Raw genomic sequence first — 24,960 nt, forward strand, 5'->3', positions numbered from 1 at the left:
CGAGAAACGAGAATATGGTCTGATAATCGGGTTCGACCGAAAGTCGGGTTCAAATCTTTTTAATTTGTGAGATTTTTTTTCCTTTTCATAACAAACTTTAATTACTCAATGATATATAAAAAAAAAACTATATATTACAACAAACTAAAAACCATATTATAGCCACCTTCCTCAGTGTTTAATGTTACGTTAACGAATTATTGAAAGCAGAATACTGGTGAAAATAAAATAATCGATACTAGCGTCACCTAGTTGTAAAAAGTATAATGTTAGTGGAACAAAAGCAGAGAATTCAGGTTAGAAAGTCAGGACAGGTCATTATGACAATTGACAGTAAATGACTATGGTCATGTGTCACATCGAATATAAAAGTTCATGTGTTTAAATAATTTTGTTTATTCTCATTAAATTGTAAACAAAATATTAATAAAACTTTGTCAATATGTCAATAATATGCCGCACTGATGTAATTGCGGTCAAACTCTACAAGGAATACATATTGGCTGGTAAGAAGTTAGGTTATATACACTTGTTTTCGCAAGTTATTTATTATATTTCCTTGGAATTTAATTATCATTAGTTGTTACTTGAACACTATTAAATCCAATGAATGTGCTTACTCGATACACAAGGAATTTAATTAGAACTTTACTTGTAAAATGTAAAACATGCCTTAACATTGAGGTAACCCTCAGGCCACTTGTCACTTTTTACAGAAAAATAAGATTATCAAACTTTTTATGAACTATTTTACAGTGTCTTGGGCACATTTATTTATTACAGAAATATTTTATGTTAAAGGACATGTAATTTTATTATAATAAAACAGTATTAGAAACAAAATTTCTGAGGTAATGGATGTTTAAATTTTTTTTATAATATAAGAGTAGCAGACGAGCATGCAGTCCACCTGATGGTGAGTGGCTACTGCCGCCTATGGATATCTGTAATCAACCCCTGGTAGGATTAGATATTCCTACCTGATGTCGGCCACAGATGCGCCGCTACCCCTGAGACCTAAGCTAGAACGCCTCGGAAAAGTATATCTCCCTTACCACACCCTTCAAACCAGAACACAGCAGCGCCTAACACTGCTGTTATTTATTAGGCAGAAATAGGTGTGGCGGTGGTGCTGCTGGAACCACAAAGGGTTTTACCACCTTCAAAATTGAAAGTAGATATAGTATACCTATTATCCAAAATTATAATGCAGTCCATCAAACTAAGAAAATAAAATGCAAATTATTGTGATTTCCAGGTATTGGCAGTTGGTTAAATGTTTTCGACAGAAAATCTACAAAATTGATACAGAAACTCCATGCCCTAAATGGTCAAAAGATATATCATTTTGTTCCGTCAGATAAAAATGAAATATTAGTCATCGGTGGGAAGCAATTTACTGTTATAACTTGGGAGAGTAGTGAGGTTTTTGTGAAGTCCTTCGATGCAATAGTGTGCAATGATTGGCTACACTCTGGTGTGTGGGTGGGTGAGAGATGTGTTGCATTGTTAACAGCACACAATGTTGTACAGGTAATGACTAGATTTTATTATTATTGTCTATCCTTTTTTTATAATATAGGAGTAGTAGCCCTGCGTGCAATCCACATGATGGTAAGTAGTTACTGCTGCCCATTGACATCAGTAATCAACACCAGATAAGATTATATATTCCTACCTCAGATCAGCCACTACCCGTGAGGGACTAACCTGAAATGCCACGGAAAAATATGTCCCACTTACCACATCCATCAAGCCAGAACACAGCACCACTTAACACTACTGTTGCTAGGCAGAAAAAGCCTTACAATGTTTTCGATAGTAGTCTTAATTCTTTATTATTTAAATTGGTTGGTTAAAAAAATAAACCTTATGCAAATCATTTTTTAATGGACCGCATTATAGTCTTTATAAGATCTTATAAATAATTTTAAAGTAATTTTATTGTTTATTTCCAGAAATGGGATATAGTGCAGAAATCTATGGTATCTCAGCACATTAGTAAGGAAAACTCTATCCTGTACAGTGGTATTTTACTACCCATTCAGGACGATATCCTAGTATTCAGTGGAACTGTGTTCTCACAAGTTTTGATACACAGGTGTGGCCGAGATGTAGTGCTGCATAGCTTGAAGGGGCATAAGGTTAACAATTTTATTTATTATTTTAGCTATTATATTATGTTTTTAGTAGCATTTTGCCAGCTGAACATGTAGTCTATCTTATGGTAAGTGACCATTGCTGTCCATGGGTATTCATAATCAATCCTGCATAGGATTCAAGTCCTACCTATCTGTAATGCATCCCTAGAACTAATTCTGAATGCCTCATGTAAGTGTATCTGTTACCACACCCTTCAAACGAGAGCACAGCACTGCCTTACTTTGCTGTTATTTGGTAGGAATCGGCTTGGCAGTGGTACCTCTGGAATCAAATCACGAACGGTTCTACCACCTGTATTTGTATACCAGATAGTAATAATTATGTTATGCATATATACTAATTACGTTGTATTTCCACAGGGTGTGATTTTTTCAGTATCCTGTAGCCTGGAAAAGGGTGTTATAGTGACAACATCGGATGACAGAGCAGTCAGAATATGGCAACTGCAAAATAACACATCATACCGTCCTAACTCCATTGGTTACTGGGAAAATGTAAATATAACTTGTATACACGAATTGTACGGACATTTGTCCCGTGTTATGAGGAACTGTATAAGGGATGATTTTGTTATTTCTATCGGTGAAGATTCATGCATTTGTTTCTGGGGCTATGATGGTAATCTGTTGAGGAAAGTTACAAGTCACCAGAATGCTTGCATCTGGTCTTTGGATGCAGATGACAAACATTTGGTGACCGGCGGTGGTGATTCTAGTGTTATCTTGCATCCGTTATCAATGGTTTTAGAATATGGAAGGAATGACGTGGTAAATATTGAAGTGCCAAGTGCAAAGAAGGTTGTATTCACTGCAAGGCGAAATATTATCATCTTAACTGAAACAAACTTTGTTTATAATGATGTTTCTACTAAGTCAAGTACAACATTCGAATTAAAACATGAATCCACGTGCAAATTGCTCAGTATATCGTCTTGTAAGCAGATTGTAGCTGTAGTCGATATGTTTGGAAAGTTAGACATATTTATTGAAACTTGTAAAGGTGCACCAAGTATTCAAAATTTTATAGACACAAAACTACAGATTGGAAAGATTTTATTCGTGCAGTGGACAGGGAACAGACATTTAGTTTTGTGTTCAGAAAATGGAACTATCACAGTTTTAGCTTCTAGAGATAACTCTGTAGATCTTTATGCTAATTTTATTCTGCCTCCTTGCAAAGAACGATGGCTAACAGCCGCGGCGATGAATTTGAATAAAGATGTCCTGGTTGTTGGAGACAGGTGTGGTTCTCTTCACATATACGTCACAGGACAGAAAAATCCATTGAGATCCTTCAAAAAAGTACATGGAAGATATGGACCAACATCAATCAATTTTGAATCTGATAAGATTATAACGACAGGAAGATGTGGAAATATAAAATATTTTACAGTAGATAAAGACACTAATGTTAACTTAATGTTCAGTCGTAATTTAGAATTTCAATGGATTGAAAAGTTTGTTGATAAAGAAAAACGTTATATTAGTGGATTTCATGAACGAAGTTTTATCATATATGATTTGAGAGACAATAGTAAGTTGTTGGAGGTGTCTTGTGGCGGAGGACATCGTTCTTGGGACGTTATACGCTATATTGAAATAGTTGGCGATTCCTATGAAGAATTTATAAAATTTGTATACTTGAAGAATTCTAATATTAATATAGAAACTTTTGAGTTAAACAAAATCGTTTCTAAAAATGTAATAAATGGCACACATTCTAAAGAAATCAATTGCCTAAAGACCTATATAAGTACATTGCATGATTCCACTGCATTTTACATTTCTGGTGGAGAAGACACTTCATTGAGAATATCAAGTATAAACTCTAATGACGAATTTCGAGATGAAATTATCTTTAAGCAGTTGTCCAATGTGAGAACATTAAGGACTGCTTTGATTGAAAATGATAAATTGTTATTAGTATCTGCTGGTGGAAGAGCACAGATATGCATAAAACTGTTACATTTTAGTAAAGACGATAATAAAATAGAAATAGTAACAGAAGAACTAATTGACTATTTAATTAAAGGCACTGATAAAGAAAGAAAAGGAAACCAAACATGGAGGAACTGTTCTGTCGATTTCGATCCAGAAACAAGAATTATGGATGTGGATATAATTAAATGTGTTGATAATTTTATAATTGTGGCTGGATGTTCTGACGCTTATCTCCGCGTGTTTAGTTTCAAATATGATGGACAAAATGTAGAACTAAATCCGCTACAACAACTAAAACATGATACTTGTATATTGAAGACACTTAGTTTTGAATACGGAGATAAAATAGTGCTAATAACATGTACAACACGAGGGATTGTTACATTTTGGGAGATTAACAATACAGACAATTTAGAAAAACTGCAATTCAAGCCTTTTATGTCACTCCCAGTACATCAATCTGGGATAAATAGTGTAGCATGTAAAATAACAGATTACGGTATCTTGCTCGCAACAGGTGGAGATGATAACATGCTTTGTTTAAATTTAATAAAAATAACTAAAGATGGTAACACACATGTAACACATAAGTGGATGTCGAGTACACTGCACTTTTCTCAAATCACAGGCGTAGTGTTCGTGGATGACGTCATTGTGACCACTTCTATAGATCAAAGGGTGACGATGGTCCGATGGGAAGTCAGTGAGGGAATTCAATGTAAATTTGTATCACAAGTTTTCAGCGATGTTGCTGATATTCAAGGATTGGATGTTTTGAAGTGTGATAGGTAAGGACTTTTTGTTATATTTCAACCATCTTAAAGTTTTCCTTTTTGCTTTACCTTTTTTATAATATAGAAGTAGCAAACAACCATGCATTGTAAGTAATAGTATGTGGCCACTGCCGCCCCTAGACATCTGTAATCAACCCCAGATAAGATTACGATTCCTCTCTGACATCAGGTACAGAAATAGGTGTGGCAGTAGTGCCTTTGGAGTCCAATCAAAGGATTTTACCACCTTAAAAATAACTTAACCATTCTGTACTATTTATTTAAGTTCTGATAATGATTCTGCGATGTCAATATACACTAGTGTAAATTATGAACTCCCAATATGAAGTCTGACTTAAAATCCAAAGTATGTAGTACCGTAATTAACATTTGATTTGGTTTCCGGAGTATGTGTTACTGAGGCCGCTACAACAACAAATAATTAAAATAAAAAGATGGAAAATAAGTAGGTGTCGCCAAATATTTGTTCGAACAAATATTTTTTGACGACGCTGCGGAGCGGTCACTATACCGGTCGGACACGCAGAGGCGCACGGGTTCGATCCCCGGTCAGACAGATATCTAAATGATGAATTTAGATTTCTGTTTCTGGGTCTGGGTGTTTGTGTGTTTGTCTTTGTGTGTGTCCATTGCACCCTGAGAATTTAGATGTAGTAGAGTTTAGAAAGCGTTTTTGGTTTATTCAATGAACCGTAATAGGTAAACAGTATAAATTTTCACAATGCATTAACTTGTATGGTTACTATGTATTAACAAATGCTATAAATAAACAATATTTTTGTGGTAAGACTTCGATCACACCTACTCTAAAAAAGAGTTACTTTAATTACTTTTGTTAAAATACCTGTTAATCATGGGACAACTTTCTTTTCAGTGCCTCAATAACAGTATGCGTGTTCGGCAAAGGTTTTGAAGTGATTTCAATGCCTAGACCTTCACATTAAGTGGTCTCCGCGCGGCCGTATCTAATCTGAAGACAGCATCAGGAATTGCCAATACGTAAGTTGTGTCACTGATATTGTATTTATATTCTTATCGTGGTATGATGTGAGTGGCATTGAAGTTCTATTGTTTTTATGTTTTTAGGGTTCCCTGTCCAAACAACGGAACCCTATTACTAAGCCTCCGCTGTGTGCCCGAATGTCTATTATCTCAGGGCTCTATCTCCTGAACCGTAATCGATAGATAGTTGATTTATTTCCAGAGTACGTAGAACTGTAGCCGCTAACAAATACTAATAATAAAAAATCTTTAAAATAAATGGGTTTCGCCATAAAAGAAACCTCTATTTTTATATAATAGACAGTAATAGGCAGATAGTTCAAATTTTTACAATTCTAAATGCTCAATGGCTGCTATAGTAACAAATACTAAAAATAAAGAAAATTTTGGTGGTACATTTACTTGGAGGAACCCTCCAAGTGAATGTACGTCTTGCGCTTGACCAATTATTTTATATGTCGCGACTTAGTTTTTTGGTTGTCTGTTTAGGGTTCAATATTCATAGGATAAAAACGGAACCATATTACTAAGCCTCCGCCGGTCTGTCCGTCTGTCATTGGGCTCTATATCTTGAATGACAGACGGACAGAACGTAGGTACTATTAGTAATAGGGTTCCGTTTTGACCCTTTGGGTACGGAACCCTAATACGTAAAGAAAAATATTGTAAAATGTTGATATATTTGATAATTTTCTCAAATATTATTCACTTTTACATTATCATCACAATTTTGCTCACTTTTATACAGGAAGTCACAACAATAGAATGAAAATGAGGATATCCTTATGTCATATACATGTAAACTGTTGGATTTCATATAAATTTGGAATACGAAAATTACGCGGGTCGGGTCACATCAGCCAGTAATGTTATTTATAAAGATTTTAATTATGTAGGTCGACTTTCCCTGTAACCCTGTATAATTATAATCATACTAGCTAGCAAACGTTGTGTTGCCGTATAAATAAAAAAAATGTTAAGGGTGAACAACCCTTATTACTTAGGGGTATGAAAAATAGATAGTAACCGATTTTCAGACCTACTGAATATGCATATAAAATTTGGTGAAGATCGGTAAAGCAGTTTCGGAGGAGTACGGTAACTAACATTGTGACACGATAATTTCATATATAAGATAATTCAGTCCTTTTTGTAATAGAATTCGCTAACGGGCGTAAATATCTCTTGCCAATATAATTTTATTTGCACGTTGCAAATGAGCGTGCAGTCCAGCTGATGATTCAAAACCAAAAAGAGTTTGCTATTAAACAGTCTTAAAGGAGTCAAAAAAATGGTATTTCGATACTCTTAAAAGTACTCCAAAAAATAACAATTGTCTTCCTACAAGAAATAATTATGGTTTCTAAATTTTTTTCCCGCCGCCAAAAAGAGCCGCCAGTATTTGAATGATGCCATTGCAAGTGAAAAATAAAGTTTTTTTTTTATAATTACAAGTAACAAACGAGCATACAGTCCAGCTGATGGTAAGTGGCTACTGTTAATGAAAATCTGAACTCAACATAAGATTAGATTATATTCCTACTTGAGGTCGACCACGGACTTTCTTCCCTTAAGGATTAAATTTTAACGCCTCGAATTAGTACATCCTTTACGTTACGACACAAATACAATAAAAATAAATCTTTGTGTGTACACGACAACCATAAAATTGTATTAATATTGTTTGATTGTGTGTAACCTACATTGGCAACATAGTGTGATAGGTAATCTCAGGTTAATCTAGGTTCTAGATTGCTAGAACATTATATTGTAAATAGTTTATATCATTTCGACATTTATTCTTTAATCTCTGTCAGTTCTCAAATGATACCACATCTGAATGTATATTGCACTGTTACATATAATCTCTTTGTTTATCTGTTGGGATCACGGATACAATCAATATTATCTATCTACCACTTGACTTTCGCGCGGGTTTCACTCAGTATTGAGAGATATTTTGGCATTTTAATTTTTTAACATGTTGTTATTATGTTGAAAGAAAAAAATGCGCCATTTTTCATGTCATATTCTGTGATCATTTAAAAATATTAAAAAATAAATGGATTTCGTCATTATTAAAAAATATTAGAATTTGAGAAACTTCACTCGTAATTCATAAATTTTTAATTGTTTTAAAATAATATCGGCCGTAAAATGTGCAACGCTATTGTTTTAAAAAAAAAAACTTCAACACAGTTGATGCTGTACGTATTTAAGCCATTATTGTTAACAATATCTTTAATTAGCCTTTACCGATACCGAGAATACATCAAAATGCGTCTTTATTGATTTTTCTCGTATAAATTATGAAAATATATTAAGACCTAAAACAGACAAACTCTCGAATTACATACATATTAATAGATTATCACGTGTATCTAGATATAAGTGAACAATAATAATTATGTAGAAAACAGATCTGTAGAACAAATCACTATCTGTAGTGCTATAGTACAGTAGTATAATAAAGTTCGTAATCTCGTCTGATTATGAAGAGATTCGTTGATAAGATACAGCGTATATAAAAGTGCGCGGCGCGGCCGCCGGCAGTTCCCGACGCGTTTCATTGGATTTTATTGCGATTTCACTCGGTGCTTTTAATTGAATAATTTAATGTGAGTATTTAATTAGTTAGCTGGTTAAATCGCGGCTTTGTTTACGTGTAAAAAGATACATACGTATAGTCAGCGCGAAACTGCCAGTCCGCTCTGAATATAGAAATGCGTCAGTTAGTAAAATGTATTACACCTGCTCGCAACAACTTCAGAGCGGACTAGCAGTTTGGCGCGAACTATACCTACTTAAATTTCAGGGATAGATTAGTTAGTAATTATAGTAGTACTTATTTACTTCTAATATTTTTTTATCTAAACGATGTATGTATTAAGATAGCTTTAATATATATTTTAAGATATTTTAGCCTGTGGAAATAGGACTTTAATCATTTTTATACTATATTACTATTTATTTTGTAGATTTTTACAGTAATATTTTCGAAACACCCTGTTAATGGATATTTGAGAATAATCGACTCTTCGCATGAATAATGTTAAAACAATATATTGATATTAAATTTATTTATTGCAATTTTTCTATTTTAATATATTTTATGTAAAGCCGTGAAGACGAACACAACGATTTTAAATGTATATAGTGAGAACGGGATTGAGTGAGAAATTTGCTTATTGGAAATTTCGAATTAGCAGTAGTATATAATGGACAGACAGTTTTTGAAATAAAAATATATAATTATATTGGGTACCGACAGTTGATCGGTCTTGAAATGTGTACTTTAAAGGTCTACTTTAAATTTTCGTATTACATGAGAAGATAATATGCAAATGGTTAACATCAAACTCTTACAATGCTGATAAACGATGTGTATTTTTTGTTACTGTTGAGTCATAAAACTTCTGGAAATTCTTGTTGTATTGAGCAGGTGAGTGGATTGTGACTTAATTTAAATGAAGTGTGACTTGCCCACAAAATATGTATATTAAAATAATTCAGTTATTTTTTTTATATTACGTGAGAGTAACAGACGAGCATGCAGTCCACGTGATGGTGAGTGGCTACTGCATGGATCTCTGTAATCAAACCCAGATTAGATTAGATTCCAACTTGTGCTGGAATGCCTCGGAAAATTATGTCTTCCTTCCTTACCACTTTTTAAACCAAAACACAGCAGCACTTAACACTGCTATTATTAGGCAGAAATAGGTGTGGCGCTGGTGTCGCCTGCGTCGGACCACGGAAGGTTCTACCACCTTTAATTAATGTTTACCTTACGTATCTCTTGTGGATTAAGGCGATCGATCGACCTGACCACATCTTGAATCTTACAGAAATAAAGTTTAAACTTGTCGTTAAACAAACGCTATGTAAAAAGCGTACTATAGGCTGAGTGATTATTTGACTGATAAAACGGTGGGGTCTGATGTAGCCCCAGTTTCATATGTACCATTAGGTTAAGTGCCATAGTATAAAACATTTTCTTTTAAAAGATGTATTTTATGAAATTTCTGTCGCTTCTTCTCCATAACGAAACACCCTGTGAAGTGGTGGTAGTTGTATTGACATTCAAAAAGTGTCCTGTAAAGAACCTATTTTGAATAAAAAACTTTGCTTTGATTTGATTTGACCCAAATCGATCGCTTTAATCCACAATAGTGGCAACGCATCTGTGATCACCTTCAAGTAGAAATCATGTTCCATATGGAATTTTACATTTCACGTGTGTAGCTAATTACATTCAGGTGAACACTACTACATTTGTTTTAAATTATTATTAAAAAATATAAAAACAAAAAACAGACTGCCTAAAAATGAAGTGTATGTTACTCCCGCAATTTAGATGTATCCAACGACACCTCATATGTGAATTCCGCGAAGCCGTTTGGGCTGCAGCGTGACAAAGAATGAGACATACATGTTTATGTATATTTAATAGCTATATCCATTAGTGCATACATGCATCAGATGACACAATTAAAGTCATAACCGCATGCCTACATTCCTTAATTATAACATACGTGCAACTTGATTCAATAAATATTGTAATTTAAATTGGACGCATTTATTTTTTTAACACTTTTATTAGCTTGGGTTCTATCTATGTATGTAACGGAATCTTTGAGCTCAATTTTCACCCGTTTCTAGAAGCTTGATAAATTTGAAACTTTGCACACGTATCAAGGACCGATGACAATGCAATAATTTGATAACAGTATCCCATTATTTTTGTTAAATAGCATACAGTCCGGATGAATTGCAATTGTTGCTCGTGGACATCTGTAATCAATCCTGGATAGGATACAAAACTAACTTAGATAGACGATACACGCGTTGCTAATTCTGAGGACTAAGTTAGAACGCTCCGTACAAGTGTCTCTCGTACAATACCCTTCAAACCAGATGGTATAAAGTAGAATGTGACCGTAGTGCCTCCAGGGTCGAACCACGATAATTATACCTTCAAAGTTCTACAAACCCTCTTGTTCTAAACATGTGAGAGAAAAAATGCTCCATTATCGTAAGTTGACATTGTGTATGAAAATCTCTTTCGCCGCTTCTTTTACTTATTGACGTTCAGATATAATTCTGCAAAGAAACTTTGAATATAATAAATAATGAATGTGGTGGAACCCATTGTGGATAACAGCACTGCGTAATATCAGTGTTGCTGTTGTTTGCCGTGCGCTTCTAGTTTAAAGGGTGTAGTATGGGACAAATAATTTTCCGAGACATTCCAGCTTAGTCTTCAGGGGTAACGGCGCATCTGTGGCCGACCTCAGGTAAGAATGTAATCTTATCTGGGGTTGATTACAGATGTGTAGTATAGCCGATAGTATCCACTTACTTTCAGGTGTACTGCTACTCCTGTTTTATATAAAAATACAAAAAGCGTCAGTTTGTTTTAATATCTTTATTGAACCAAGTGGCAGTTTCCGATTAACTTCATAGATGACATTTTTCCTCTTGCATCGAGGAAAACATTAATGAACTAGTGTATTACATATTGTATACTGTATACACAAAAATAAGTTGAATCATAGCTGAAAATAAATTGATCTATCTACATATATCCAACGCTTTTGTTGGTAGTGCGACACATTCGGTCTTTCGAGTTGCAAGTTTTCGAGGTCGTGGTGGTAAATTTAAATACTTCAGGACAAAAGGCTGGTAAATTTTAATATGTTTAAAGAGTTCTTTTGTTAATGTTTTACCACTCTCTCCAAACTAGAGCCAAACAGCGCTCCACTGTTTACAGCGCTGCTGTGTTCTGATTTGAGGGGTGTGGTAAGGGAGACATACTATACCAAGGTATACCAGCTTAATCCTCAGGGGTTGTGGCGCGTTTGAGACCGATCGCAGGTAGGAGTTGTAACTTATCTGGGATTGATTACGAATGCCCATTGCAGTAGCCAATTACCATCAGGTTGACTGCATGATTATCTGCTACTTTTTTTATTTAAAAAAATGCTTATCTATTAAAATTGGTGTGACGTTGTGTAAATATTTCAATTCAATAGCAGCTGTTTAGGAAACCCTTCGTGATTTTACTTTGGAGGCAGTAGAAGTTATTAACTACACAAAAGAAGGTAGTAGGAGCTTTTGTAGTTAGATTTAGAAGCATAGAAGCTGTATGCTCGTTTGCTACGCATATATCAATAAAAAATGTATACCTACCTTACTTCAACCCAACTAACGCGTGTGATTAATATTCAATCTATACAAAGTTTTGTCCACCAAAGATTGACATTTGTCAGTTTATTTACCCCTTAAAAATGGATAGATCAAGTATATAGTGGCAGTTTTTGAAGGTGGTAGAACTTTTTTGTGGTTCGACTCCGGCGGTTACCACACCTATTTCTGCCTATTAACAGCAGCGTTAAGCGCTACTGTGTTCTGGTTTGAAGGGTGTGGTAAGTAGCGGCGCATCGGTGGCCGACCTCAGGTAGGAATATCTAATCCTATCTGGGGTTGATTACAGATCCAGAGTCCATGGGCGGCAGTAGCCACTTACCATCAGGTGGACTGCTCGTTTGCTACTCCTATATTATAAAAAAAAATAACGGGCTTTAGTTTTCAAGTAAGTTGATAATTGAAATGTCCCCAGATGGCGCCCCAGGTGGAAGCGGTGACGGAGCCGGTGTGGCTCGGCGAGGGCCCGCACTGGTCGCAGAGGGACCAGGCGCTCTACTTCGTGAGCATCTTCGACCACACCATCCACAAGTATGTGCCCGCCACGGAGCAACATACGCGGGCCAAGCTAGGTGGGTACTTACCTTTTTTTGTTTACGAGGGGGAATCCTTCAAAAGGTACCCGACGACGTGGGAGCGACTCCGGGTTATGTTGGCTTTTAGCGCACTAAAACCCCCCGGTGGCCGTCCTCAACGCTTGTTGGAGAACCCGGGATCTCCGACAGAACACAACCGGAGTCCTCCAAGCGCGATGCCCCGATCGGGCTCTGTCCTGGGAGAGCAGTTTTCGCTCCTCCCACACCATCTGGTGTTTACGACGGGATGTGACCACACATACCGCCGTCCTTCCCGGGGTTGCTTGCTGGACTTTTAGTCGCCTCTTACGACAAGCAGGGGCTACCGTAGCCCTATTCTATTCCCGGGACTACAGGGACAAGGTGGGTACTTACCTAGAAACCATGGATCTTGGCTATGAGGGTAAGCGAGGATGGAGGCCAATTTTCAGGAATTAGTAGTAAGAAACTTGGCCTCAGTCAAGGAGTCGAGATTCGAATCATTCAAAATTAGAGGTTTGAGTCTAGACTCACACACACACCTATAATTTTGAAGGTTACTTGCAAGAGACTGAAGGAGAATATCCTAAGAAAGTCTACGCGTATGAGAGTATAGTTCTCAAAGCTGTGTGAATTATACTAATCCACACTTGGGCAGTGAGCTGGACTTGTGCCTAAACTTGTCTCACTTTGAGAGTCCTGTGCCCAGCAGAGAGAGAGAGTAAGTGACGACGGCTCGTAGGAAAGTTCACGGTATCGCAAAGTAACGAGGAACTCAAAGTTAAGTACTTCACTTATCCTCGTATTATAAACCGTCTCTGAGTTATATATATTATAATTTTTCTCGCTCTCTCCTACTGTATTCCTTTCTCCTTTCCGACTCCCACAGCGGATGTTATAATTTTTAGTAAATTAGTAACGGTCTTGAAACCCAAACCACTCGTTCCAGATGGCATGCCAGGCTTCGTGATACCAGTGGAGGGCAAAAAGCACCACTTCGTCGTGGGGCTTAAGCTGCGGGTGGTGGAGGTGTACTGGGAGGGGGGCGATGGGGGGGCGAAGGTGTTGCGGACGCTGGCCGAGCTAGACGCGCACTCGCCGGGGAACAGGATCAATGATGCTAAGGCTGACCCACGGGGCAGGCTGTTTGTTGGTAAGTTGGTCTGCACTAGATCTCGACGGGATGGAAGGTCACAGCAAAGAAAGTGGTAGAATCCTTCGTGGTTAGAGGGGGGCACTACCGCCACTGTTTGTGGCTAATAATGGAAACATCATGGGTAGCAGTTATCATTGCTTATTTACTACTTCTATAAAGTGTGTCGGTGTTGCGTTCGAGGTGAAATCACGAAATTTCCTACCAACATTAGAACAGTAAAAGAGTAGATAATAACAGCATATTTGTTTTTTAAATGGGAAAATATCTACTCGATCTGAAGTACGGGGTTGAAATGGGGTTTTATGATATAGACACTCGCTAAAAAAGATTCGTTTTTATTCGGCCCCTAAAGAGACAAAATAAGGTACGAAAGTCTGTTTGAAAATCCTATCTTGAAGCAAGCTCTTTCGAAATTACTACTTGGTTTCTGATTAGAAATAATGAAACACCGTTTTTAACAGTTTAAGTAGACAAAATTCATACCTTTATACATTTATAATTTTGTGGTCCACTTTCTATTCACTTTCTATTAGTTAGAAATAATGAACTACCTGTTTCAGAGTTTGGACAATCCACCTCCATAACGATAAACTTCGTACATTCTAAATTTTGTCGTACCCCCAGGCACAATGGGCAACGAGTACGAGCCAGGCAAGTTCGATCTGAAGAAGGGTTCCCTGTACCGCATGGACCCCGACGGCAGTGTGACGGTGGTAGCGGACCGCATCGACATCTCCAACGGGCTCTGTTGGGACGAGCGCGAGCGGGCCTTCTACTATGCGGACTCGTTTGAATACGCCGTTAGGAGATACGACTACGATGTCGAGACTGGGAATATTTGTAAGTTATTTTCATTATTTTTTACTAGTTTTTGCTCGTGGCTTCGCCCGCGTTTAAGAGGAAATAATATAACATAGTAACATACATAAAACTGAAAATTCGTACCTTCAACTTTGCTAAAGATCATCACTTGATCAAATGCATAGTTTACGATTCAATCCTTACTAATATCGATTAAAAAAATCATTGTTTTGGGTCCAAAAGATCGAGTCTCCGATTAATCGATCTTAGATCGCCATCCCTAGTTCCCGTGGGATTTCCGGGATAAAAACTATCCTATGTCCTTTCTCGGGTCTCAGACTATTTTTGTACAAAATTTCATTAAAATCGGTTCAGTGGTTTGGGCGTGAAGAAGAGACAACCAGACAGACAGACAGAGTTACTTTCGGATTTCTAATATATTTTAAGGAATAAAGGATAATATAGGAGTAGCAGAGTGTAGTTCCTTGTAAGTGGCTACTGCCGCCCATGGACATCTGTTGTAGTGTGCGTGAGGCTCCTAATTATATAAGTTAAGATAAGCTCAGTATTAAGACAGTAATATTAAAGTGCGTAAGACTCCTAACTTATATAATTAGAAGTCTTACACACACTACACTGGAATCAACCCCAGGTTAGATATACCTATCTGACGACGGCCACAGATGCGCCGCTACCCCTGAGGACTAAGCTGGGACGCCTCGGAAAAGTACGTCTCTCTTCCCACACCCTTCAAACCAGAACACAGCAGCACTTAACGCCGCTGTTGTGAGGCAGAAATAGTTGTGGCGGTGGTGCCGCCGGAGTCGAACCACAAAGGGTTCTACCACCTTCATCTATTGGCTTCGTCGTCAACCCATGACTTTCCTACTGCTGGGCTCGGGTACCCCTCTCAGAATGTCAGGGTTTACACCATAGTCCATCGCACTGGCCATATGCGAAAAATGGTAGACTTCACGCACCTTTAATATCTTTATTGGACTCTGAAGCTTGTAGCTTTCCTCAGAATGTTTTCCTTTATTGTTAAAATAATTTATGATTAGTTTTCGCTGTATAATTAGTTTGTCAAAATAATTTATAATTAGTTTTCGCTTTAGTTGACGCTTTTCCTGTTAAATTTGTGACCGACTGCACGCACTTAACTGCCATACAATGATAATGAAATGCAAGCAATGCGGTTAACCGCTGGCTATCGTTAGTGCCTAGGGGGAGTTAGTATTATGAATTAAAAGGGGGAAATGGGAAAATAAATGGTAAATTTATAATTTAGTCACCCATCCAACATGGGCATTGAAAATACAATATACAGAATTGTATTTTCAATGCCCATACAAAGATAACTGATAGATTTTAACACTACTCAAGTAGTGGTAAACTGTAGTCGGTGTTGGTTAATTTTTAGGGTTCCGTAAAATCGGAACCCTGATACTAAGCTTCCGCTGCGTGTCCCTCTGCCACAGGGCTCTTATCTATATAGATAGACAGTTGGAATTTTCACAGAATATATATAATGGTGGCTGATACACGTACTACAAATAAAAAAATCTTGAAAATAAATTGATGTAGCCATACAAGAAGTATCTATTTTTCGACGTTTTATCTATTGAACCGTAATAAGTGGACAGTTCAAATTTTTACAATCCATCCACTTCTATGGCTGCTATGATAACAAATACTAAAAATAAACATAAAAAAGCATATATACGGTCGAATTGAGTAACCTCCTCCTTTTTTGAAGTCGGTTAAAAAACAAATCAAAATTTAGTGGTACAGAACCCTCCACTTGCAATTACTCGCACTTAGCCAATTATTTGTGCACACTATATTCCTAATGTTTTTACCACGCTTTTATTAGCTTGACTTGTATGTACGAGTATGTATGTAACGCAATTTGAATTCGATTTTTACCCACTTGGAACGGTCCGATTAATTCATGATTTAAATAATTTTGTCCCATTCTCTACATCAGGATAACGATTTTAGCGTTGTTTTTAATTATGAAACTATAATTATTCTTGACAGCGAACCCAAAGCTGGTGTTCGAGTACAAAGACCACAACCTGGACGGCATCGTGGACGGCATGACCATCGACACGGACGGGAACCTCTGGATCGCCAACTTCGATGGGAGCCAGGTTATACACTTCTACTCTTTAACATTCGACTTTTTTCCGTTACTTCAGACTTTTGAGTACCTATCCTACACTTTTTTACAAGATCTTATCTATATAAATGCGTATGTATATGTATCTAAATGCTGGCGATTGTTTTTTATAACAAATATATGATAAGGATAAACCGAAATCGAGCTGTCCTTTAAAAATTCCTTGCCCTTTAAAACGAAAAGACGGTCTGTCTTGTTGAGTGCGAGTGCATTAAGTAATCATATAAATAAATATAAATTCAAACATTTTCTGTTTCAATACAAATACCCAGAAACCGTTTCAATTCTAAATTCATCACTCAGATATTGGACTGACTAGGGATCGAAGATGGAACCATGAGCGCGTCGAATCGGTATGGTGATCGCCACGAGCGTCAGTCTCATAAAGATTTTATTTACTTCCAGGTCATAAAAGTGGACCCCCGCAAAGGCAAGCTGCTCCAGAAGGTGCCGATGCCGGCGCTGCAGACCACCTCGTGTACGTTCGGCGGGCCCGCGCTGGACCGCCTGTACGTCACGTCGGCCTGCATGGACCGCGGCACCGCCCAGCCCCCGCCCTGCGGCGCCACCTTCTGCGTGACGGGGCTCGGCGTGCGCGGCGAACTCAACATGGATGTGCTGTTGAAATAAATGTTTGAGGCTAAACGCGTTTATTTTTCTTTTAAAATACGCAGTCCAACTCCTAAATAATATTGATGATTCATGAATTATGAAGGTGGTAGAACCCTTTGTGGTTCGACTCCGACGGCACCACCGCCACACCTATTTTTGCCTTATAACGACATTGTTAAGCGCTGCAGTGTTCTGGTTTGAGGGGTGTGTAAGGGAGACATTATTTTCCGAGGCATTCCAACTTGGTCCTCAGGGGTAGCGGGCTAGCGGCGCATCTGTGGCCTACCTCAGGTAGGAATATCTAATCTTATCTGAAGTCGATTACAGATGTCCATGGACGGCAGGAGCGTTTAACCATCAGGTGGACTACATGCTCGTCTTCTACTCCATACGTAATAAGAAAAAAAACTATGAAAACAAAAACCCTGCAACTTTAAACATGTACGTTTTTGATATACATGCTTTAAGCCAGCAGATTTATGTTTATTATTAAAAAAAAATGATTGAAAATTAATTGAAAATCGAGGTTATGTTGTCATTGTTAGTTCCACAATATAAACTAATTAAATGACACCTCGTTATTAAAAATTTGCACACCATTTGGGCCTTAAAACGTGTCAAGAATGAAACATACATTCATACGCTCGAAAACATTACCTTCCACAATCGGGCAGAAAAGCTAACATCCAACCCTAGGACAATATATTTTACCGTATTTAACAACGATTATGTCGCACTATTATTATTACACTTATACTTGAAATTAATAATTTTAATTGATAATGAGCACTTCAAAGTGATTGAGTTTTAATCACTTTGGAGTGCTCATTATCAAATAATAAAACAATGATTATTTCTCCACAATTACTTTACCTTTCGACCTAAGTGTTAAACCTACATAATTAAACAACAATTTAACATACTTTATATAAATATTTATTAGTAATTCATTATTTAACAGTTACTAAATAATTAAGTTACCTAAAAATGTTGTTTCCGCGCAAATGTGAATGGACCTGAACTATGTTTTATTTGTTTATCTGTTACGCGGTTATTTAGTCTGTGGCGGTTTTCTTATAATCTGGACCATAGTGCCGTGTATAGTCTGTGCAATCGTATCTATGTTCCTTTGTCTACTTTGTCTATTCTCTATAACTTCCGTCCGATGAAAAGTTCAGTTGAAGCAAGTTGAAGTAACGAGTTAACGACCATCTCTAAAAATATTATAAATCGGTGAGTGGCACCATTATATCCTCCAAAGATATAACATGGTGGCCCATGAGGGGAAAAACTAGTGAAGATTGAACAAATATCAAAAAACAAGAAGCATCAGGCGCAGGGTGACATCGTGCAGCGGCGGCGGCGGTCACCCGAAAGATAAGTGTGCCTTTCCCTCCTCCAGGTCTGTCCAAACAATTAAATTAACCCAAAATCCTTTAGCACGATTCAAGATATTAATATATTTGAAAGATATTTCGTGTAATTTATCGCCAACAGAAAAACCGCAATGGCGGCATTTTTTTCAGCGGCACCTACCCGACAAGTAAAAAAATTAAATTAGGTTTCTTTTAAATTCATTGCCTATTTCAAGCATTCAGGCTATCAATTTAGTAATTTCATTCATTTTCCCAACTATTTAAGCAAGTAAGTTGCAATTTGTATACCTAAATATTCGTTAATACGTATTTAAAGTTTGGTTCTCGGTTTAAATCTTTCGGTTACACGTCTTAATTATTTCGCTGTTTAGCAAATCTCATTATTATCAAATATTTAGAGTATTTGCCGACTAATTCCAGGCCGCAAGGTGTCGCATGCCCGCGGCGTAAGACGGCAGCGACCGTAGAGCAGCTGCTGCAGCACCGGCGGAGTGCGGGCTGCAGCGGTGCTGAGTTGCAGCTTCGGTTTCCTGTGCGGCAAGTACCACCTAAATGAGGAGCGTGAGCAATCTAAATTCACTAAGTTATTAATAAATCTCTGGTTAGTCTAAAAGTGATAAAATTTAAGTGATAATACTTTTAATTTGCAATGGATGCTGATACTAAACAACGTTTTAAAGAATTAATTACAAAAAGGGCTTCTGCAAAGGGGCAAATAACTAAATTTAAGCATTATTTATCTACTTTATCAGATTTGAAAGAATTAACTAATATTCAATTAACAGAGTTAACGTTAAAACTTGCAAAATTTGAAGTATTATCTGTCAGGGTTGACGATTTGCAGAATGAAATAGAGATTTTAAACCCGGACAATTTATCAGCAGAGATTGAGGAACGGGAGATTATTGAAACAGATGTCATAATGAATATAGCTACTGCAAAAAACTTAGTGGATAGCTTTACTAGGCGAAATGAAAGCGAGCAGAGACGGAATTCTGTTCGTGATGCATCTTTTGTTTTGGATGAACAAGAAATTAGTCTTAAACTTCCTCAGATACAAATAGCGAAATTTGATGGCTCATATTTCCGTTGGTTGGAATTTAGGGACACTTTTGAGAATTTAATACATAATAATGATCGCATTTCACCAATAAGTAAATTTCACTATCTTAATTCATATCTGCAAGGTGAAGCGGCCAGAATTATTTCTAATCTAGAAGTCTCTAAGGCTAACTATAGCGAAGCCTGGCAGCTATTGTGCAATCGCTACAACAATAAAAGAATTTTAGTTAACCAACACCTCAATTCTTTATTTAACATAAAACAAATGCCACATGAGTCAGAAAGGTCATTACGTTTTATAGTTGATCACATTACCAAAAATTTACGCGCTTTAGCTAGTCTTGGACAGCCAACAGATAAATGGGATATAATAATAATATTTATGCTGACGTCTAAACTGGACAGTAATACTTTACTTAAATGGGAGGAATATCGTAACAGTATTGAAGGAGAGGTACCTACATTAGATCAATTTTGCAAATTTTTAATTGATCGCGCCGATGTTTTAGAGTCTTTAAATCGTAACCAATTTGATATCGCATCAAAAACGCGCGCGCCTGCGCGGTCTGTGCCTACACATAATAATAAAAGAGAAGGTCATAATAATTTCACAAAATCATTTGCTAGTATGCACAATAAAAATGATAACCATAAAAAACTTAAAAAATTTAAGTGCATTATTTGTAATGAAGGCCATAGGATATATGATTGTCCTACTTTTAAGGCCAAAGGAGTGGATGAAAGAATGATGGATGTAGTGAATTTCAAATTATGCAAAAATTGCTTGCGTCAGGGTCATTCAGAGGATGATTGTCGTATGGGTCCTTGTATGATGTGTTCAAAGAGGCATAATACCCTGTTGCACCGTCCATCTCCTTCAGCCAATCATTTTGTCTCTCTTAACCAAGAAGAAGAGACAATTGTCAACTATTCAAATCAAAACAATCAAATCATATTGTCTACTGCCATGATAGAAGTGATGAATCCATTTAACCATCAAAAGGTGAAAGTTCGAGCTTTGTTAGATTGTGGTAGCCAAACGTCTTTCATATCTGAATCCCTAAAGATCAGATTAGCACTCAAATGCAACCCAATTGACTCACTAAAGGTCATAGGTATAGGAAATACAACTGCTTCTAATGTAGTTGAGAGTTGCAACGTTCAACTCAAATCTATAATTTCAGATTTCACAGTAATGTTGTCATGTCTGGTAATGAATGAACTTACAGGCTTTTTACCAAAGGCTCCTGTCGATGTTAGCTCGCTAAAGTTGCCTGATGGCATTCAATTAGCCGATCCGAAATTTAATCAGCCAGCCCCAATAGAGGTCTTAATAGGAGCTGATATTTTTTGGGATCTGTTAGGCAATGAGCAGCGCTCTGTAGGGGAAGGAATTAATAATCTCAAACTAAGAAGTACTAAGTTAGGATGGATAGTGTCTGGTTCTATTCAATCTGTAAACAAAAAATTGCATTGCAATCATGCTATTGTATCAAAGTTGCAGTCCAGTGAGGCTGAAATTAATAAAACTTTAACAAAATTCTGGGACTTAGAAGAAGTTCCCAAAGGTAAGGTAATGAGTGAAAGTGATAAATATTGTGATAAGCATTTCTCGACTCATACTACTAGGGATATGACAGGTAGGTTTACAGTGAAGTTACCGCTAAAGGATACACCTGACTGCCTGGGAGACACACATCAATTAGCTAAAAAACGATTTATTAATTTGGAGAAACGATTAAAGCGAAATTCATTGTTTAAGTTAGAATATGCTAAATTTATTAAAGAATATGCTGAATTAGGGCATCTATCTGAGTCTGAAAATAACTTTTATAGTGCTCCGTGTTACTATCTGTGCCATCATGCAGTTCTGAAGCAAGACAGTGAGTCCACTAAGCTCCGGGTAGTATTTGATGGTTCAGCTGCCTCCACATCTGGATATTCACTTAATGATATTTTACTGGTCGGTCCAAATGTTCAAGACTCTCTCTTTGGTATTTTAATACGCTGTAGGCAATACAAATACTTGCTTACTGGTGACATAGAAAAGATGTATCGCCAAGTATTAGTAAAAGAGGAGGATTGTAATTTACAACTAATGCTTTGGAGGGAGGATGAATCTCAGCCCATAAAAACTTTAAAATTGCGTACATTAACCTATGGTACCTCAAGTGCTAGTTATCTCAGTACACGCTGTCTTTGGCAAATAGGAGAAGAACAAGATGATAATTTCATTAAAGAAATCATTCAAAGGGATTTTTATGTTGATGATCTAATAACAGGGTCTGATAATTTACAACAATTAAAGTATATATTACACTCTGTGTCAAATGCATTAAGGTCTGGATGTTTTAATCTCAGGAAATTTAAAAGTAATTGTTCTTTAATTGTTGATGAGGTTGCAGATATGAACATGCAGGACAATTTGACCATAAGTGAATCGTCGAGCACTCTTGGACTTGGCTGGACTCCATCCAGTGACACCCTTCATTTTGCCATAAATGATTTTTCATATAGTAGTGATACTGTCATAACTAAACGTTTAATTATGTCAAGCGCATTCAAAATATTCGACCCATTGGGCCTGTTGAGTCCTGTTGTCATTATACCTAAAATTATGTTACAAAAACTTTGGCAACAAAGGTTGGACTGGGACCAGCCTGTCCCAGTGCAGATAAAGAATGAATGGATTAAATTCACTGATAATTTAAAGTACATAGCTAGTTTGCATATTCCGAGGCTAGTATTAGGAGATACCCCTGAGTGTATAGAACTGCATTCATTCAGTGATGCTTCCCAATCCGCATATGGGGCTTGTATTTATATGAAGTCCATTGGTTCTAATGGTGACGTCTCTATTAAGTTGCTGTGTGCTAAGTCCAAGGTAGCGCCCTTAAAGCCTACTACAATACCGCGCCTCGAACTGCAGGGCGCCCTGCTCTCCGCCAAGCTTACGAAGGCTGTGATTAACTCAATACGGTATCGGCCGGGAAGGATAGTTCACTGGTGTGATTCGAGCGTTGTGCTAGGGTGGATAAAGGGAGACATATCCAGGTTAAAGACATTTGTCGCGAATCGCGTCAGCGAGATTGTGGAATTAACTAGTCCTGGGGCTTGGCGATATGTACCCACTGACTCAAACCCTGCAGATTTAATTTCCAGGGGTATAGAAGCGAAACTTTTAATGGTCATGGACCTTTGGTGGACTGGGCCTAGCTTTTTATTCCAAAATGAATCGGAGTGGCCAATTCTAAAGGTCAACGACTCAGAAATTTTACCAGAAATAAAGGCACATTCAGTTGTTGTAAATGAACCTATTATTAATTTTGAAAAATATTCATCTCTTAATAAACTTCAAAGATCGGTTGCATACATTAAAAGATTTATTTTCAATTTGAAACATCCCCATGAAAGGCGTGTAGGGGTATTAACAGTGGACGAATTACGTGACTCATTTCATGCATTATGCATTATTGCTCAAAATCAATCATTTCCTAACGAGTACTTAACGCTTGCTAGTGGGAATCAATTAAATAATAAAAGTAAAATACTATCTCTTTCTCCTTTTATGGATGAAAATAACTTGATTCGAGTTGGTGGAAGGATTCAGGTATCAAGTTGCCCATATGAACAAAGGCATCCAATTATACTTCATGCATCACACAGGTTAACTAAATTATATTTTGAAAGGGAACACATTCGTACCTTGCACGCTGGTCCGCAGCTGTTATTAGCTTCTGTGAGAGAGATTGTGTGGCCGGTAAATGGGCGTCATCTTGCAAGACGCACTGTTAATATCTGTGTGCGATGTAGGCGCCTGCGGGGTAAAACATTATGTCCCAAAATGGGTAACTTACCTTTCCAGCGAGTAACTCCGGGCTATCCTTTTTTATCTGTTGGCTTGGACTTTGCCGGTCCATTCTACATTATAAACCGCAAAGGCCGCGGCAGTCGCGTCATCAAGTGTTATTTATGTATATTTATCTGTTTGCGCTATAAATGCATTCATCTAGAGGCTGTTAGTGATTTAACGAAGGAAGCTTTTATAATGACCCTAAGAAGGTTCATAGCCCGACGTGGGAAACCAACGGAAATATTTAGCGACAACGGTACCAATTTTGTAGGCGCCGCAAAGGAAATAGGAAATTTCATTAAACAATCTCAGGAATCTCTATTTGATTTTGCAGGTGATCAAAGCATAAGTTTTAAATTTATTCCTGCCTATTCTCCTCATTTTGGGGGTATATGGGAAGCCGGGGTAAAGTCCGCTAAGCATCATATAAAACGCGTCATTGGCAATAGCCACTTAACCTTTGAAGAAATTTCTACTTTGTTTGCACAAGTAGAGGCCATCTTGAATAGCCGTCCTTTATGTCCGCTCTCTTCCAGTCCCAGCGACCTTCTTCCCTTGTCTCCAGGCCACTTTATCATAGGGAGGCCCTTGACTGCGCTGCCTACGCCTGCCCTTGATGACTGTAAGGAGTACCAGCTAAGGCGTCATGAGCGTCTTGAGAAGATACGGCAACATTTTTGGAGAAGGTGGCAAAGAGAATACTTATCGGAGCTACAGCAGCGAACAAAGTGGCGCACGGACACGTCCAAGCTCAATGTTGGTGATCTAGTGCTGCTCTCGGAGGACCATTCCTCTCCGCTGCAATGGAGGCTCGGGCGAGTGCTGCGCCTTATCCACGGTCCGGACCAGACTGCGCGCATCGCTGATGTCCGCACCGCGAAGGGTTGCGTGCGCCGGCCGCTGGTGCGCCTGTGCCCTCTGCCCACAGCTGAAGAGTTACGAGGTTGAAAGCATAGCTTTCAACGGCCGGGAATATGTTTCCGCGCAAATGTGAATGGACCTGAACTATGTTTTATTTGTTTATCTGTTACGCGGTTATTTAGTCTGTGGCGGTTTTCTTATAATCTGGACCATAGTGCCGTGTATAGTCTGTGCAATCGTATCTATGTTCCTTTGTCTACTTTGTCTATTCTCTATAACTTCCGTCCGATGAAAAGTTCAGTTGAAGCAAGTTGAAGTAACGAGTTAACGACCATCTCTAAAAATATTATAAATCGGTGAGTGGCACCATTATATCCTCCAAAGATATAACAAATGT

At 37.5% G+C, this 24,960-nt stretch overlaps 1 protein-coding gene across 6 annotated transcripts; it reads left to right on the forward strand.

Moving 5' to 3' along the window:
- The first annotated feature begins 351 nt into the window (after positions 1-351).
- Positions 352-17,444, forward strand: LOC140744703 (regucalcin). Of its 6 annotated transcripts, XM_073076333.1 has the most exons (10): positions 352-506; positions 1,259-1,533; positions 1,959-2,144; positions 2,523-3,981; positions 6,838-6,851; positions 12,522-12,678; positions 13,610-13,813; positions 14,441-14,656; positions 16,658-16,770; positions 17,205-17,444. In XM_073076333.1, the coding sequence occupies exons 1-10, from the start codon at positions 443-445 to the stop codon at positions 17,427-17,429; spliced, it is 2,913 nt and encodes a 970-aa protein (XP_072932434.1). In that variant the 5' UTR covers positions 352-442; the 3' UTR covers positions 17,430-17,444. The 6 variants fall into 6 exon arrangements, 5 of the variants coding, with proteins under 5 accessions (XP_072932434.1, XP_072932431.1, XP_072932432.1 ...); XR_012102580.1 differs by lacking the exons at positions 6,838-6,851; positions 13,610-13,813; positions 14,441-14,656; positions 16,658-16,770; positions 17,205-17,444 and adding an exon at positions 5,772-5,896 and having other exon boundaries at positions 2,523-4,891; positions 12,522-12,664; XM_073076330.1 differs by lacking the exons at positions 352-506; positions 1,259-1,533; positions 1,959-2,144; positions 2,523-3,981; positions 6,838-6,851 and adding an exon at positions 5,772-5,896.
- The last annotated feature ends 7,516 nt before the right edge of the window (positions 17,445-24,960 follow it).

The sequence above is a fragment of the Epargyreus clarus genome, unplaced genomic scaffold, assembly GCF_041222505.1.
Source record: "Epargyreus clarus isolate Ecla_fem2 unplaced genomic scaffold, WU_Ecla_fem_2.2 ptg000009l, whole genome shotgun sequence".
Lineage (NCBI taxonomy): Eukaryota > Metazoa > Arthropoda > Insecta > Lepidoptera > Hesperiidae > Epargyreus > Epargyreus clarus.